The sequence below is a fragment of the Astyanax mexicanus genome, chromosome 25 (assembly GCF_023375975.1).
Source record: "Astyanax mexicanus isolate ESR-SI-001 chromosome 25, AstMex3_surface, whole genome shotgun sequence".
Taxonomy (NCBI): Eukaryota; Metazoa; Chordata; class Actinopteri; order Characiformes; family Acestrorhamphidae; genus Astyanax; species Astyanax mexicanus.
Genome location: NC_064432.1, coordinates 22,959,692 through 22,977,800, shown reverse-complemented (window position 1 = coordinate 22,977,800; position 18,109 = coordinate 22,959,692). Strand labels below are relative to the sequence as shown.

At 36.6% G+C, this 18,109-nt stretch overlaps 1 protein-coding gene across 1 annotated transcript; it reads left to right on the top strand.

The window, feature by feature from the left end:
• The first annotated feature begins 5,233 nt into the window (after positions 1–5,233).
• btr01 (bloodthirsty-related gene family, member 1) lies at positions 5,234–18,088 on the top strand. Its single transcript, XM_007237571.4, has 8 exons — positions 5,234–5,526; positions 8,276–8,906; positions 10,566–10,661; positions 11,292–11,528; positions 14,293–14,440; positions 15,442–15,483; positions 15,798–15,824; positions 16,200–18,088. The coding sequence occupies exons 2-8, from the start codon at positions 8,295–8,297 to the stop codon at positions 16,742–16,744; spliced, it is 1,707 nt and encodes a 568-aa protein (XP_007237633.3). The 5' UTR covers positions 5,234–5,526; positions 8,276–8,294; the 3' UTR covers positions 16,745–18,088.
• Positions 18,089–18,109: the final 21 nt, after the last annotated feature.

Here is an 18,109-nt window from a genome sequence, read left to right as displayed (position 1 = left end):
GAAGTGAAATATTAAATATATAAATTCAACAATTAAATTAACTAAATATTAACAACACTGTGCAACAGTTTAACATTAATTATGATTAATTGATTGACAAAATCTGGAATCATTGTGTGTCCTATTCATGTCCTCGAACACCCACATTTGTATATATAAAACTTTCCATGTCACTCAGCAGGTGTTCAATCAAAGGCACATTTTCATATTAATCAAAACACAGTCACTCTATTCACTGCAGGCAGAGACACAATCTTCAGCATTATAAAGAAAGCAGTTCACCTGAGCAGGTCAGTAAATTGTTTGTTTTATCATTTTCTAATAAATTTAAATATCTTATATTTAAATATCGCATATGGACATTAAGTACCCGAACGTATAAAAATACCAATTTGAAAAACAGAACAGCATTAATGTAGATAAATACATCTAAGATGTCTTAGAGCCACATATGCTGATGTCAAGATGACAATTTTCCCAGGAAGTTCAGACTTATTTTTACAAAATCACATGCTGCACACTGCACAATGAGATAATTGTGACATCCTGTACGGTTAAGCACCTTAAGATGTAAGAAAGAAGGGTAATATTATGAATTGGAGAATATTCTAAAGTAGTAAATCAAACACATTTTTTTTAAAGTGCTGAAATGCAGACAAAATATGAAATATCTTTGGTTTATACTGTCTGCAATAAAATAAAGTCAAGGTAAATGTAAGAAATATTTTTTTTAAACTGCCCCATCTTTTGCTGATTGTGGTTGTATATTTGTAATTATACCACAGTTATGTGCAATGTGATTGGCTATGAGCTGTTCTATGAGTGCTGTTATCAGCTGGTAATGCACTGTAACCGAAGCTCTCCATGTTTTTCTCCGCCACATACAGGTAATCTAGCAAAGATGCAGCACTTACAAACCAAATACAAACCAAATGCGATGTCATTAAACACCACTGGGGGCACTGAATCCCATAGACACAGTGCAGAACTTAAATTCTTAAAAAAAAAAAAACATTTTCTTTCAAAGTCAAATGAGCTCTAGACTTTAATCTACACAGATTTCTCTCTTGAAAACTCAAATTTATCCCTGTCCGGGAAGCTGCCACATATTATCTTAAAGTATTGTGTATTTTACTGTTTCAGCAGTGCTCATAAGAGAACTCAAGAAAAGATGGCTGACATTGAAAATGCTACATTCATCAATACTACCGCCACCACGTGTGAAGTATGTTCACTGAAAAACACGTTGTCCATATTTATCTTGATATTGGTGATAGTAAACTGGATCTTAACTGTTCCCACTGGGTCATGGTCTGTTTGGCTCCTGAGTAGAGGCTCACGTGTGACTCTGGAGGCCGAATTCTTCCTGCTTCATCTTTTCTGCATGGACCTGATCAGCGTCTTCCTGAACATCTTCTCTTTTTTAAACTATTACGTCTTTTGCCAAGTGAACTATGTGGATTTTGGGGTCATGCTGTACCAGCTGTGTCTGCACGCTCTGCCTGTGTTTCAGTGCTGTGTGTGTGTCGAGCGCTATTTTGCGGTGGTCCACCCTGTTACCTTCCTAAAGTACAAGCCTCTCCGGTACAAGGCAGCCGGCCTGTGTCTGGCCTGGGTTATAGTGCTGGTTATTGAAGGGACTCATGTAGCCAGTTATAATCCCTCCACGCTTCTCTTTATTTTATTTCCTGTTGTTAAGATTGAGCTGTACTGCAGTCTGTCCATCCTCTGGGTTCTGAAACGTTCCAAACCGGGAAACACAACAGGAACCAGGAAGCGCAGAGGTGAAGGAAACGTTCTAAAGAGGAAAGCCTTTATTATCATTAGTTTGCTTCTGATAAAACTCCTGATGAATGAACTGCCCCTTATCGTAGTAGGAGTTCTTAGGTCAACAGTGACTCCCAAGGTTTACAGGTGTAACATGTTTTCTGTAGTTGTAAACACTTGCTTCTTTGGAAGTTTCATGCAGCCTTTCTTGTACCTCCACAGGACTGGAAAACTGCCATTGGTTTAAGTCATGTAATTATTTAATGCAGCCATGGTCCTCCTAAATGTTTTTTTAAAAGTTTTTAAATTGCTTCCACTGTTTTAGTAATATGACACATCTTTCTCAAATCTGGGATTTTTTTTACTATAAATTTTGGATAAGTGCAATAGCATTCATTGCATAACCATGTCAAAACACTCCCATATACTATAACCCTTTGTGAGTTGGATTTCATTTTTTTTGTTTTATAGTAATGTTACTGAAAACTTGATAATCTGCAAGTTAATGTAAGTGATATGTATCTGTTATATCAATTGCTCTGCACAAAAGGTCAGGTGAATAAAATACATTTTTATTAAACATTACTTTTAATTCTAATAAGAAATAGATGGAAAAAGACAAATCTATAGAGTCTACAGTGTAGCCCACAGTCAACACAAAGTTAGTTAGTTAGTTATTATAATCTATGAGCTACAAGTTTACCTAAAATAGCCTGGGGGAAATCACTACACACTGAGAGAGTGGTAGGAGGCAGACATTAGGGAAACACATAGTCATAGTCAATGACAACATATAAGAAAAATAAAATATCTCAAGTATATATGGTCACAATCGTTCACCTAACTCAAAATAGGTTTGTAATGTTTGGAAATATCCAGTTTCAGGTAAAACAGATTTAATTTACTGTATTTTAGTTCAAACTAAATGTGGGTTTATAGTGTAGGAATGCACTGAAATGTGTCTACATTTAATCAATCATTTTCAGATAAACATCTTTACAGATTTCACATTTTTCAAGCTACAAACTGCACATTTTGCAGATTTGTAGAGTGAATAGTATAGCATAGTATAGTATAGTATAGTATAGTATAGTATAGTATAGTATAGTATAGTATAGTATAGTATAGTATAGTATAGCACTTTTAGGATGTGTTAGGATGTGTTAGGATTTCAAAAGAAACCGTATGTAATCAGATGTGTTAAATACTTTTGTCTATATAGTGAGGTACATTAACCTAAACAAAATCAGCCACAGGGTAAAAGACATGGGGTTTTCAATGAACATGCAAGATGTTGATGTACTGATATTGGTATATTATCATGTAACTTATAATTTGTGTATTACAGATTTTATAACAGCTGTAATCAGGTTGTTTTTGTGTTATATGCCTTCTCTCTCCTGGCTGTCAGGAATGACGGTTTGGGGTGGTATAGCTCGAGGATGAGAGCGCGGCTGAGGCGCTGTTGAATTTTAGATGTGTTTTTTTGCGAGGTTCTCTTTGGTTGCCCTTTTTGCTTCACTGGATGTCATGTTGTTTATTGTGTGGAGCAGCCTCAGCTGTGTCCTTTTTTAGCCTCCAGCTTGGGAATATAGCAGTCAGTCTCTGTAGAAGATCATTCTGCATTTGTTTTTTAAGTCTTTGGCAGCTTGGGATAATTCAATGCCAAATTAATGAAGAAAATTTAAAAATAAAAGAGATATGCTTAAAAATGGTGATGCATTAAATGGATTAAATATTAGTTATGCTACAATTCAATACATTATGCTACCTTAAATTTATCTCAGAAGTTGGATGCTGGAGCTGGGAATCATGCCATACCTGAGTTTATAGTGTTTCAGTTAAATATTCCCATAATATTTCACAATTTCAAAGCATTTCCAAGCCAAATAAATTCACATACTTACTATCTGTTCATCAACGAACAATTACAACCAGTAATGAGTGCATTCCTTAAAACATTTAAGGCTAATATGTAGAGATATTTGCTTTTCTTACATATAATCTAATAAAAAACACAAGTTCACTAATCCTACGCACACTGCTTCTTCTGCATTACAAATACTTTTAAAATTTGAAGCTGGAAATTACGTCATACTGGTATTAAAGATTTAGAGCTTACCACAACAGGTTTGAAAGCGGTTCACTAGTGTTTTATAGTGTTACCAGCTTATATGAACACATTATACAGTAATTTGTGCACCCTAACACATTTAAAATTGAGCACTACTGTGTTAATACTGATTTAATAAGACACTAATTGAAAGAAGTGCACTACACTATTTGATACTATTGCTTTTACTATTGTTGATGCGGGAGGGTAGCCATCTTGGATTTTGAACTGGGGGTGAAACTCAGAAATTACAAAATCTGATTTCAAATGGGACAAAGAATGAGTTACCATGTGGCCCTATAAATAAAAAGGGTTTAAATGATGACCGAAACAGAGCTGGAAAACAGGCCAATTCCAAAAACATAAAACTGTATTTATTTATATGTATATCATAAAAAATAACATAAAGCCTGCCCACTATCTGAGCTCTGTTCAGAACTGGGAAGATGGTAACTGTAGGAGAGTTTGGTGTTGTGTTGTTGTTATGTCAGCATTTAAAAAGCACAATGCACAAAACACAGTGAAGCACCACGTAATACAATAGTCTTTATTCTTGATTCATTTAAAAGGCCTGTTGTACTAGTTCCTCACTCACAGGCAGCAGGAAAACTGGGTTACAGACTTATTTAAACACCCTCTGGCATCTCAACTAAACTGATAAAAAGGACAAGGCTGACAGTCAATACTGGCTGACTCATGCTTGCCTGTTTTTGCCTGTTTGTAGTGCAGTTTTATGAAGGACATTTTTCTAAAAGAAAAAGACTCATTTTTTGCAGAGTCAGAAACCAATCAAAATGTTTCTATTGCAGCTGTTTTAGTTGTAATTATATCACTTACCTGCACCATCCCAACAAAATAAACTCATTGCCCAATCAAATTTTGTTCTAAATAAGCTAATGTTTTTCATGAAATGGTAAAATGTCTCAAATGTTCAAATCTGATATGTGCTGAATTATATGTTCTGTTGTGAATAAAACGTGGTTCTATGACACTTACAAATCATTGCATGAACTTTTTTGGAATTGAGGTTTTACTTAAAATATATATATATATATTTTTAAACCATTTAAGACTAACACGTGGAGTTGAGTTGGTTTTCTTTGACGTATTCTCTGTAAAAACATCAGTTCATGAATCTTACGCACATGGCTTTATTCTGAATATGCTGATTGGTAATGATGGATGGATGGATGGAGGAATGGGACGTGACAGAACTGAGAGAAAGTTCATGGATGATTGCACCGGTTGGACTGGTTGATCTGGTGGTCAGGTGTATGTGTGTGTGTGTGTGTGACTGTGTGTGTGTGTGTGTGTTAGTAAGTAGACTGCGTGCAGAGGTATGCGGACACACCTTCTTTCACAGAGTCTAACAAAAGGTTTCTTAAACACCAGCTAAGGACTAGTAGATAAGGACAGAGAGTGAGAGAGATATAAAGAAAGACTGAGAGACTGGAAAGCATGATGAAACAAATGGAAATAAGAGAGAGGCCATAATGTATTTTTTTTCTTTGTAAGGAAGAGAGTAAGCAAGAGAGAATAGAGAAGAGAGAGAGACAGAAGAGAGAGACAGAGAGAGAGAGAGGAAATAATCTCATCTTATAAAACTTGTTGCACTGGGGATTTACTGAAACAGGGCCTAGACACAGGTAAGCTTATTCTTTTGACTTTTCACCAGGTTTCAATGGTTCTGAATAGATTTATTCAACATTAAAACACTGTATTTGAATACACCTGAAACATTCACAGCACTACTTATTATCACAGTGTTTTTTTTACCAACCACTGATTTAAAATTAGTTTCATATGTTTTCTACGGCTCTATTTTTCCAAGTTCACACCCTACAAAAATATATATTAACCCTCCTGTTAATGTAAGCTCAACTGTAGAGTTCACAGGTCAAGTTGACCCATGTTTAACCCTGTTTAACAGTCCAAACGTAAGTGAAATATAATATTTTACTACATAACAATTAACTTTAGATCAGTAATGTAATATTCTAGCACTGCAGAAAAGCATTTAAACCTGTGCGATGTTGTCACAACACTATAGCAAAGTAACTGAAACGATTAAGAAATCACAATAATCCATATAAATAAAGTTATAAACAATAAATAAAAGTTGTCTTCTGTTTTGGTCTAAATTTTCACTCGTTTAAGTTTTATTGTCACTCTACTGGCAATACAACTGGATCAGTGTGTGTAATATAAACATATATTAACATAATGTACAAAAAATAAATATATATCCTTATTCATTCCTATTTACATGTTCACTAAAATAATTACGCTCAGCTACGTTTAAGGCCAAGGTTTCATGATCTAAAAAAAAAAATTATACATAAATTTTCTTTGTATTTTAAACGTTTTAATCAGGTCAGTTTGACCAATAACATAACAGGAGGATTAAGGCTGACCTGTGTTTTTATTGTCTGACCCCTCTGAGAATGTTCTGACATTGGGGCTTTTTTATTGGTCCATGTGAATGAAGCAAAATATGTCTTTCTAGTTAGCTAGTCTTTCTAAGCGTGTTTATTTGTCCATTCATTCTGTAACTTTAAGATGTATGCATGGATAGTTTGTTTTTTCCACACCAAAAACTCAAAAAGTTTATACTGACATATACAAAATCATGGGACAGCAGTGTGTAAATTGACCCCCTGTATAAGTTATGAGGTGTTATCTTGAGAACAAGGTTGAACACAAGATGATGTGAACTATGAGAGTTGGAGTGTGGTCTGATAGTAGGTGCAGATCTGACGTTTTGTGGATATTTAACATTCCTCTATGCGTAATACCACATATTTACAGGAAATAAATAATAGAAAACACTATTGCCTCCCACAGTGGACAGTGCAGTGTGTGGTAATGATCATGACCGGTGATCTCTGGCCAGAATTGTCCATGCGGGGGGTCCAATAGATCCCACACATATTCCACAAGTCAGTTCAGCACCTGGGAAAAGTCATTTTGCACAATACTAGCTCCTGTCTTATGCCATGTGGCCTGTCAGTGTAAACCAACACAGTCATTATTAACAGACAGTTTAACTGACACCCAGCGTGACTCTGCACTTGTAAAGTTTTACCCTGTGATGATCTGGAAAGACTGGACGTCTGTCAGTGCCCAGGCCTCGTGCATGTGCAGTTTGTGGCTGGTCTAGCTTCATTCCAGCGTTTTCACGAGATTTACGTAACAAAACAAGCTGAAAACAGTCCTTTATCTTTTCAGCCTTTGGCCTGAGAATGCATTTCATGCACGGTTGTAATTCTTGTGTTTTTTTTAGACAACTGTGGGTAGCAGCTCCCCTGTGGGCCTTAGTGGCACTTTTAGGAACCATATTTCTTGTTCTGCAATTTTATTTACGATGTGAGAAACTCTTTTAATTATTTGGAAAAATAAAATGTTATATTTAGGCTTAAGGTTATTGATCTAGCATCGTAGAGTCAACTTCAATTAAACCAATCATCTACATTGACTGGTGTGATATATTTTAAAGGTTTTAGATTTTTAAAGAGACAGGCCTCTGGAAAATAATTTTTTTATGCAGATTAATGAAAGTAAATTGCTGTGTTAAATTATGTATGTTTTTGAGTATACTCTTTTGTTCAGTTTTAAATGTATGGAATACAGTAGAGAGTAATTACACACAACAAACCTAACAGACCACTCTGTATTTATACTGCTTTTCACTTAAAAATGTTTGGGAGTGCTGCTGTTAACGGTCGGTATAAATCTGTGTGCGGGCTGCAGAACTTTTTGTGGAGGGTTAAAGAGATTTAAACTTCAAAAAGTTGTAAAACTCTCTGCTAATATACTATTGAATGGTCTTAGAGCACAGCTAAAATTAAATGAGGCTTCAAGATGAGCCTTAATACCCTTCTTCTTAAAGGGTCAATTTGTAACCTGATTTTGGAAATTAGAAATCTCTCTGGTGAGAATGAGCATTTTAGTGTTGTTTACTCTCAGATCAGATTAATGTGTCTCTCTTCAGTTCTACTTTTGTGTTTCTTTGGTTTACAGATGTATTTTAAACCCTTCTTCTTAAAACTTTAATCTATAAATGTGGGAGATTTGGACATTTAGAGACCTCTCTGGGGGATGCAGAAGAGTACTTTAAAAATATGCATTGCAGATCAGATGAATGTGACTCTCTTAAGTTCTAATTCTAATTTGTGTTTCATTGGTTTAATGATGCATCAATGTGTACACAAAATGGATATTAATATTACATTGTCATTCTAATATCTCTGTTTGGTTTCATGACATTTATTTAAATATTTTGTCCCTTCCTACTTAGGTATACTAATCCTTTCTATTTAAACAAAAAACTATCAAGGACTGCTACTTTAACTTACTGCTTTAACCCTATTCTATTTTATTAATTATCCTCTACAGCTCTTCTTCTACACCCACCATGTCATATCCTGCAGATTACCTATCTGAGGAGCAGTTTTCCTGCCCTATCTGTCTGGATATCTTTACCAACCCAGTGTCCACGCCCTGCGGCCACAGCTTCTGTCTGACCTGCATAACTTCATACTGGGACAGCCGGGCTAAGACGTGGGTCTGCCCCATCTGTAAGGAGAGTTTTCGGAAGCGTCCCGATCTCCACATTAATCACACCCTCAAAGAGATCACTGAGCAGTTTAAGCGCATGGCCGAGAGCTCCGGAAGTACAGCCACACACCATCAACCAACCCCCGGCACCATCCAGAGGCCTGGAGTTCCACTCCGAGCAGTGGAGTTACCCGGAGGTCTGCTGACAGAGATGAAGAGCAAGTTTCAGAGAGCCTCATCCAGTGGGAATTTGCTGTCATCGCCGCCGCCGTATGAGGCCTGCCAGAGGAGGTTCAGCGCCAGTGGGTACAGTGCGGGTGGCTCCACCGGCCCGCCGTGCCCCAGGCATGGACTGAGCCTGGATTTGTTCTGCAAAAATGATCAAATGTGTGTGTGCGCGATGTGCCTCGAGGGGGAGCATTTTGGGCACTCTGCCATCCCAGCTAAGAGGGAGATGAACACCAAAAAGGTGAGAGTCCTTTGTGTGTGGCTACAGTAGGGATGTGCAGAAATGCAGCTAGTTGTTTGAGGCTCTATTAAAAGAATCATATTTGGCTGCAGAAAGAAAATCATGCTTGTGAAATGTATTAATTAACCTCTACATCTCTCGGTTCTCGGATCCAAAAAGGGCATCAAAGAACCATTTGATGCAACAGTATTTAGTTTCTAGAGTTATGAAAGCAACTGATAATATCCTTGAGAACGCACGCTTTGTAGCCACAAAACAAGCTTTGGAAACAAGCGTCAAGCAACATGGTAACAGATTGATCAATCAAGTTTCATTACTACAGTCCTTTGATTTTATGCTTAGCAGTGAGATTTTTTTAACATCACAGAGAGGCGCTTATCACCACTGATTTATTCTTCAATAAAAATGAAGCATTAAAGAAAACTGCAGATAGCTCAATAAGTAGCTTAGAACTTAGATAGAAAACCTACAGGGATAATTGGTCAGGCCCACATGCAACAGCATGAGCAGGCTCAAACACACCCACAACACAGACACAAATATAGGGCAATTTAAGCAACTTGTTGCCTGCCAGTGTGAACCTCAGGGTTATAAATCCTGTTTTAGTAATGCTATAGCACTCTTCTTGGGAGGGGTATCCGGTTAGTGGTACTAGATCTGCTTCCACCAGAGGTTTATGTTAGTTTTACGGTTTAAAAACTGACATTAGGTATTGCAATGTAGAGGTAAATAGAAACTGCAGTCCTTTGACTTATGGATGATAGATATCTAATAAATCCTTTGTTTGATATCCATCTCTGGTTATAGAATTAGGTCAATATCAGCAGAAAACAAAATAATTATTGTTTCCATCATGATTGCATCTTGTTTTAACCAAATGAACATGGCTGCCTACATTTAGATGCTTTTGTGGTTGGTTATGTGAGCCAGTTGCGAAAGGTTGGTCTAGCTCAACTCACCTACTGTTTCGATACATATATTTTTTACATACATACACATTTTTTAAAACTAGTTTTAACCTCATGTAACACATCTCTGCTGACACAAGAGGAAGAAATGCAGTTTATTTTAGGAACAAAAAGACAAAAAACAACCAAAAGCAATACAAAAGTAAATTAAATCAAATTGTTTTGAGAAATATACAAAAATTAAATATTTGGTTACTAGACTGATCATGGTAGGAACTAGTGTTGTGTTTTTTTTTGCCTAATTCAGTGTGGGATCTCCTGCATTAAGTCTTTTGTGTGTTCTCATAAACAAATCTAGCCAGATGCCACACCCACTGTGCTGTCCACTAAGGGTGGTAATGTTTTCTATTAAGTTAAATTCTTGCATGACTGCAGATATGAAATATTCCATCCATTCGGCACACAGAATTTACGACTTATACAGGTATAGGCATTCCCAAGCTATCCCCTTTGGTAACACTACAAGATTGATATACATACTGCTGTCCCATGATGTGTATCAGTGTAGGAATGTTGCTTAAGCTGTTATAAAGGGTTCTTTGTTTGATAATGAAAGACCAAGGTTCTTCTACAGTATCACTTAAAGAACCCATTGTAGCACTGTGGAATATGTGTGTACAATTGGAGAGTGTGTGGGTGTGTGGATTCTGAACATGGTAATATTTGTGTGTGTTCTTTATGTTCTGCTCAGTCTCAGCTGCGAATCAAGGAGGCGGAGCTACAGGGCTTAATCACAGCCAGAGAAAAGAAGATAGAGGAAATTCAGATTGCACTGGCAGACATTCAAGTGCGTATCTCAAACTTTAATTTGAAAATGTAAAATTTGCTGTTGAAAAAATACATTACAAAATAACATAATATTTAAAAAATATATAAAAACCATACATTTTTAGAGTTATAAGTTCAAACATATCTACCAAATGTTTAATCTCAGATGTTCATTTCTTTTTAATTAGATTTTTTAAAATTGATTTTATTGATTTATGGATGTATATATTTTTTTAATCTGAACATTTATGAATCATATTTTTATCTGAAAATGAATAGATCCCATATATTTTCTGTGACAATGAAGATCAGAATAATTAATCTGAAAATGAAAAAAAAAACTTTCTGACAATTTAAACCTGTTAAATCTTACAAGTTATGGATCTCTTAATTTTTTTATCTAAAAATGTTTGCCCTTTTTTACAATCTGAAAATTTTCAGATGTTATTTTTTGTTTTGAAATTAAATTTTAAAACAGCAGATTTCATTACTTTACAAGTAAAAAAAAACTTTTTTGGTAAATAATTTAAGTTGATCTCAAATCAGGTAAATTAAATATACACAGTGCAGCATAAAGATTTTTAGCAATTAAAACTACAGTACACTCCTTAAAGTATTGCCGGTGTCAAATTTGCACGCTGTTCCTCAGGCGAACGCGCAGCAGGAGGTGGAGGTCACGGTCAGTATGTTTCGGGTTCTGATGACCTCTATGGAGAGGTGTCAGGCGGAGCTGCTGGAGTTGGTGCAGATGGGCCGCAATGCTGCAGAACTGCGCTCCCAGGCCCTCATCCGGGACCTGCAGGAGGAGATAGCTGAACTGAAGAAGAGGAGCAGCAGCCTCCTCCAGCTCGCACAGTCCACTGATGATCACATCACCTTCTTCAAGGTCAGTTCCGATCTGACAGCAATCCAGGAGATTTATTTTTTTTTTGACAGCAGCCAGAGAATCGGTTCAACGCTTGAATGTAGGTCAAAATGTACCTGTTCATCCTCCACCACTGCATGCCTTCACTCAGATTTGACAGATACTGTATAAGTACAAAACTAGTTCAGGTTTTACACACACTTCTCTAGTTAGCGTTAAATTAATAACACATGGAAAGATCTACACTTATATTCTAAATCATTTTTTCCTCCATTGTGGCTCCTTTAATTATCTTGTTAATTTAACTGTCTATCTGTTTATCTGTTGCAGTCAAGCTAAAACCTTGTTTTCCCAAAATGTCAACTTTACAGGAAAAATATATATATATATTTTAAAGGAAGTCCATTAAAATGTTATTATTTTACATTCCAATTAATTTTGGAGCATTTACACTGCTTATTTTACAATAATTAATTACTGTAAATTGTAATGCTGAAATTGATCAACAAAACCACAATTGGTTTATGGGTTACTCGACTAACAGTTGAATAATACTAAATAAATCAGATAAACAAATCATTATCATTGTTAAATCAAGTATCATTATTTTATCAATTATAAAGTCACAAATCCTAGATTAAAAAGTCTAATGTTTATAAAGTAACCAACAATCAGAATAAAGATTATTAAAAAAATAGTTTTAACCTGTTAAACACCTCAACGATTTCCATTTTTACAATTCTAAGGATCTTATCTTTCGCATTGTAAGCCAAACTAAACACTGTTAAAAAATAAGAAAACAAACAAGCTTCAATAAACTCTATATTTTCTTTAGTCACAAACCTAAATAATGAAAACAGAGGTGTTGATCCTTATTTTATTAAGAATTATTAAGAATCTTCACTGTCAGTAGGAGTTAAAATACAGTGTTATAAAAGCTGTTTTTTCTTCCTGGCTGGAAATGAGGATGACTCAGCTCCTTTAACAGCTTCCTCCTCCTGCAGGTTACAGCTCTAAAAGCCTTCATTTCAGAGTTTTATCTGTGTGATTATCTCTTTCTATTATCTAAACTGCTGGTGTTGGTAAGTCTGCTTGAAGAATGACTCACACTCTTATAGTAGAGATGCTTTAAATGAGATAGTGGTTTGTAATGTAGTAAATTACTGCTGCTCTCGCATAGTTTCCATTGTATGAAAAATCTTCGTGCAGTGCCTGTATAAGAAATCTACACACTTTATGCCCTGGTTTTAGCCTGGGTTAACAGTTGGAGAGAGACTCAAGTAGCGTGTCAGGGGCGGAGTCTCCAATTTTTGGCAACCCAATTGCACTTAGACCATTTTATGGCATATTAAACTCCAAGCATAATTAAATAGTGCATACTGCTCAGTGACTTAGTCTGAACTGGTCCTATCAACAAGCCCAAAACTACACGTAGCAAATCATATTTATTTTATATACGTCTCATGTTTACCCTTCATACTTAAACATTTACAACTTCCGCCATAGAAAGCTGAATTTGTCTTCTAGGTTAGGCAGTTTCTTAATTCATTTTTTCATTCTACCTTCCACACATATGCTTTTATCTGCACTATTTAAGGTGGAATGGAAACAATTAGAATCTGGGTAACATCTGGTGGGTTGAGGTGCATTTAGTTCTGATGAAGTCATGCATGTAGAACAACAGGATATACCACCAGCAACCAGTAGAGGTCCTGGATGCAGCAGTGGAAGAGATGGTGGATCTGAGCCAAAAAACTACAAGTCCCAGAATCCCAATTGGTAATCAGCACTGACCAGACTCAGCTGTGGTACACAGTATAAATATCCTAGTCAAACTATACTTCTCTCTGTTGCACTTTGGAGAGGGGTGACTGGTTACAGTGGGTGCATGATGACTCTGCACTGGAGAGAAGCTGGATTTCTGGAGGTAGAATTTGGCACAACACCTAAAATCTGTCCAGACTGACAACATTATACAACCAAAACTAACCAGACTACAAACAATGTAGCTCTGGTTCAACACTTGTACCCAGTTGCTTTTCTCTTCTTTTGAGAAATCTCCAATCTGATACTTAATCAGACCCCCTGAACTTCTTACAATGCAGAGAATGTGGAAGATCTGCTTGCTCTGCTGATTCATTTGTTTGGCTCTCAGTTGAGACCTTTTCTTGGGTAAATTTAGCAAAGCCATGTACTCAAAAGAGCATGTGGAATGATCAGAATTTCACAAACAATACCTGTACCCTGTCCACAGCCATCTGTCTATTCATCCATCCATCCATCCATCTACTTATAGGCTTTATTCTAGTCTAGGAGTTCTGATCTCAAAGCCATGGTGTAGGACAGTAAAATCCTACACCTGATATTTCATTCACAACTGACATGCCATCCCCGAAAGTCATGGGACAGTAACTAGTATTGTGACCCATCTGTGTACTGTGTACTACTCTTTGAATGTGTTGCCTAGTGATATGGCATTGGTGGAAGTTGGGAAAGAGGCGGGGTCTGACTTCACATGTACCAGAGGAGGCATACACTTGTCCTTACCTTTCTAGTGTTTGGAGCGTTGTCAGTAATAGTGGGAGTCCTAGAGATTTGAGTGGGTAAAATGTTTGTTTTAAAATAACAACTATTTTTGCACTAAAATTGGTCCTTAAATGACATGACAGACAGGCAAATAGATTTTCAAAAGTGCTATTCATGTAAATTAAGATCTTTTTTACCTAAGACAATAATCAAACAGGGAAGGATTACACACATTGACAAAAGTCTTCTCTCTCTGCAGGCCTATTCATCCCTGAGTGGTCCTCCTCCACTGAAGAGCTGGACGGAGGTGACCTTGACCCCTGATCCCACAGCAGGAGCCGTGCTGAAAAACGTCACTCAAATGGTGGAAAACCTCCAGGACGAGCTGAAGAGGCTGCCACAGATCTGTGAGTGAGACCTACTGTATTTCTATTTATTTATGTAACTTAATTACTTAATCAAGTAATATCTGAAATATTCTAAAGCGTTCCAAGCCTCCCCTAAAGATTTCTAATTGGCAAATACATGCAAAGTAATGCATACTAACTAGAGTTGGAACTAAATTATAACACTGGATAAAAGCAAGGAATTACCGATGATCCCAAAGAGTAAAAGGTTAAAGGTTAAAGCAAGAATCAAACAGTGCTTGTGCTTGGAGTATTTTACCAGCTTTAAACCAGCAATAAGGCAGATTTTCTGTAAGAAGGCCATGCAGATCTCTTCCAATGTATAGCTTCAGTACAGTCCAAATAAACAAGCGCTATGAGTGACATTTAGTGGGTGAACTGAAGTGAACTTATTAATACACAAATTTATCAAAACACAATTTAGGCCTCTTCAACCTCATCACTCTAACCTTTCACAACAGCTTATAAAAGCCCTAACTGTTTACTCATCTGCAAGCAATTACTGTCCTTTTGTTAGACTTTAAAAGGATTAATATCCCTAAGCAGCTTCAAGGACTCAGTGACAGTGAATAGACACTGGGTGTGTAATGGTGAATGTGAATACGCAGTAGAGAGCATTCATACTACAACCCCAATTCCAAACAAGTTGGGATACAGTGTAGGATGTGCAAAAATGAATGTAAATAAAAAATAAAATAGATAAATCTCGTAGATCACATATCAGGATAATAAAAGGCTGTAAAAGTGAGTGATACTAATATAAACAGCGGTAATATGAGCATTGGATCGAGAAATGTAAGATGTACTGAAGCAAAGTAGTGTACCTTCTATATTTATCCTTTAATACACTTCTGTGTTTTTTCAGTAATGCAGCTTCAATGCTTGACTGACCCCTAAAAAATTGAACAGTATTTAAAATGTCAATGGACTTGTCATGCTGTGCACAGATGCTTATCGAGGTGTCACGATGTCACACTGATATGTTCTTGTGTGTTCTACAGGTTTGCGCTCCGCAGCAGAATCACCCACAAAACGTCAAATAAGTGAGTTTCAGCTGTTCTTAATGAATTAGTAGACTTTAAGCATTAAATCTTTGTTGTAAGAAAACATTTGTCATTGCTTATGACTTTAATTTATTAATAGTCATAAGTCAATTTAAAAACCAAAAATATATATGAGACCCTTTAAGAAATGTAATTACCTAAAGTCCCATAACTTAAGCAGTTTAGTCAATAAAGCAAGTTTTCCAATCTTATAGGCCTACATAACAGCAGTGTTTAGTAGAAATGACATATGTTAATATTTAAAAATCTGACATTTTATGTAATACCACTCTGATCTCTTCTCTGGTTTGCAGAAGTGCGGAAAGTGGAAGAATATGCATGTAAGATTTACTTTCATTATGTCCTGTTTGTATAATGCATGATCCTACAGATACGTAAACAATTATTACTATTATACACACCATATAAATGTTTGCTAGTATACTTTAATACATTTAGTATAACTGGACTTAGCACTGCTTATACAGCATAATGGATTGTTTGTGAAGCTCACCTAAATCAAAGTAAACATTTTTCTGTTGTAACGTTTAGCACTTTAGCACAGAAAATACAGAAATAACAGTTTATGACACTGCATTTATGACACTAATTTTGCCAGTTCTCTGCTATTTTTCATGTGCATTTTATCTAATCTAATGTGAAGTTTATTTGCTAACTTCTAAAATTCACTGAATTATTCAATAATCAATTTCTAGTGGATGTCACTCTGGACCGAGACTCCGCCCACCCACGGCTGATCATCTCTGAAGACAGTAAGCAGGTGTTGTGCAGCGACCGCTATTTCACAGTGACGGACACTCCGGAGCGATTCGACCGTGTGGTGTGTGTACTAGGACGCCAAGGCTTCAATTCGGGTCGGCATTACTGGGAGGTTTTAGTGGGAGACAAGACAGACTGGGACTTGGGCGTGGCCAGTCGCTCCATCAACCGAAAAGGGAAGATCTGCGTCAGCCCGGCCAATGGCTATTGGTTTATGAGCCTGCGAGACAAGAACGAGTACGCCTTTCGTACCGATCCATCTACACCGATTCTTATAAACCCCAAGCCCCAGAAGATCGGTATCTATGTGGACTATGAGAAAGGCCAACTGTCCTTCTATAGCGTCGACACTAAGACACATTTTTTCACCTACACAGACACTTTTACTGATACTCTACATCCTTTCTTCAGTCCCTGCACAAACAAATCAGGCAAAAACGAAGGGCCTCTCATTATATGTCCTGTTGGTCCCGCTGACTGAAGCTTAGCTAACTAAAGCCTTGAGAAAAAACTCTCGCCTATCCACTCTTGATTACAGACCTACAGACTGTGACCATTGGACCAAGGTCTTCAGTTTGAGACATAAATGTCAAAGTAAGACAACTACTGACTGAAACCTGGCTACTAAACAGCTCATACTCACAGCTCGTGATCTATCAAATTTTTCTGGCTGTCCTTGATTGACTGTTTTCTCATAAAACTGGTCCTTCTACTACTACTAGAAATCAAACATTACTAGTTCTTTACTAATTATGTTGGTGATTAATTTGATGCATCAGTCTGGTAGTTGGTTTCAGACGGTTTAAGCTGGCCTTTGATGGTCAAGGGGGTTAAGAAGTTGGTAATTCAGGCAAAGACATACCCTAAACAGGTAAGCTAGAGGGAAAACCAGGTATTAACCAGCATAGTGTTGTTTGATTATGTATGGATTGTGGTTATGCTTGGTCATGTTGCTCTTGCCGGTTGCTTGATCGTGCTGATGGTTTTGCTTCGTCAGGTTCATCATTCTTATAAACCATGCAATCAACAAACCATATTCATAATGCTAATGAGACATTTATGAGGAATTCTTAATTAGCCTAAGTATTTTTGTTACAGTAGTTTAAAATATCCTATATTGGTAACAGAGTGGGTTTACCAGATCTTGCCCAGCTTGGTTGTGCTGGTTTGGTGGACAACCAAATTGTGCTTGTAGATCATCTAAACCAGGGGTTCTTATCCTGGAGATTGTGACCATCAAGTATGTCCTGATACTGTCCCTGGGGGTTGAACGAGAGATGCAACACTGTGCATGTGACTGGAACACAGACTGCAGTTTTTAACCTGTACATAATTCTATTTGACCAAGAACACACAAGGTTTAGAACCCCTAAGCTAAACCATCAAACTCAAGGAAAAGCATACCCTATTCTAGCCTAACCAGCTTGACCAGCTTGAGCAGGAAGAATTAAAACTCCTCCACATCTAGGCTCTACATTTGCTGCACATTTTTAGGATGAATTGAGGGAAAAAAGCCATGTTACGAGCAAGTAAGGACTGGTTAGCAGGCATAATAAGGGCCATAATGGTGTGCAAGTCATGTGTATGTACTTAATTCATAAAAAAATGTTTATGTAAGTATGTTTTTAAATGTTTTTTTTTATCATGATGTGTAAAACTGGTCTACTTTCCTTCTACTGCCTTTTTTGTGATTTAACTATTACAAATGTGCCTTATAATTTATGATTATAGTCTGATAATTTACCTGATGTGTGGTAATAGACTGTGTATGTGTAAAAAATATATATTGTTGTAAATAATAATAAAGCTAAAAGAAATTGCTAAATAGCTAAAACCGTGTTGGTGT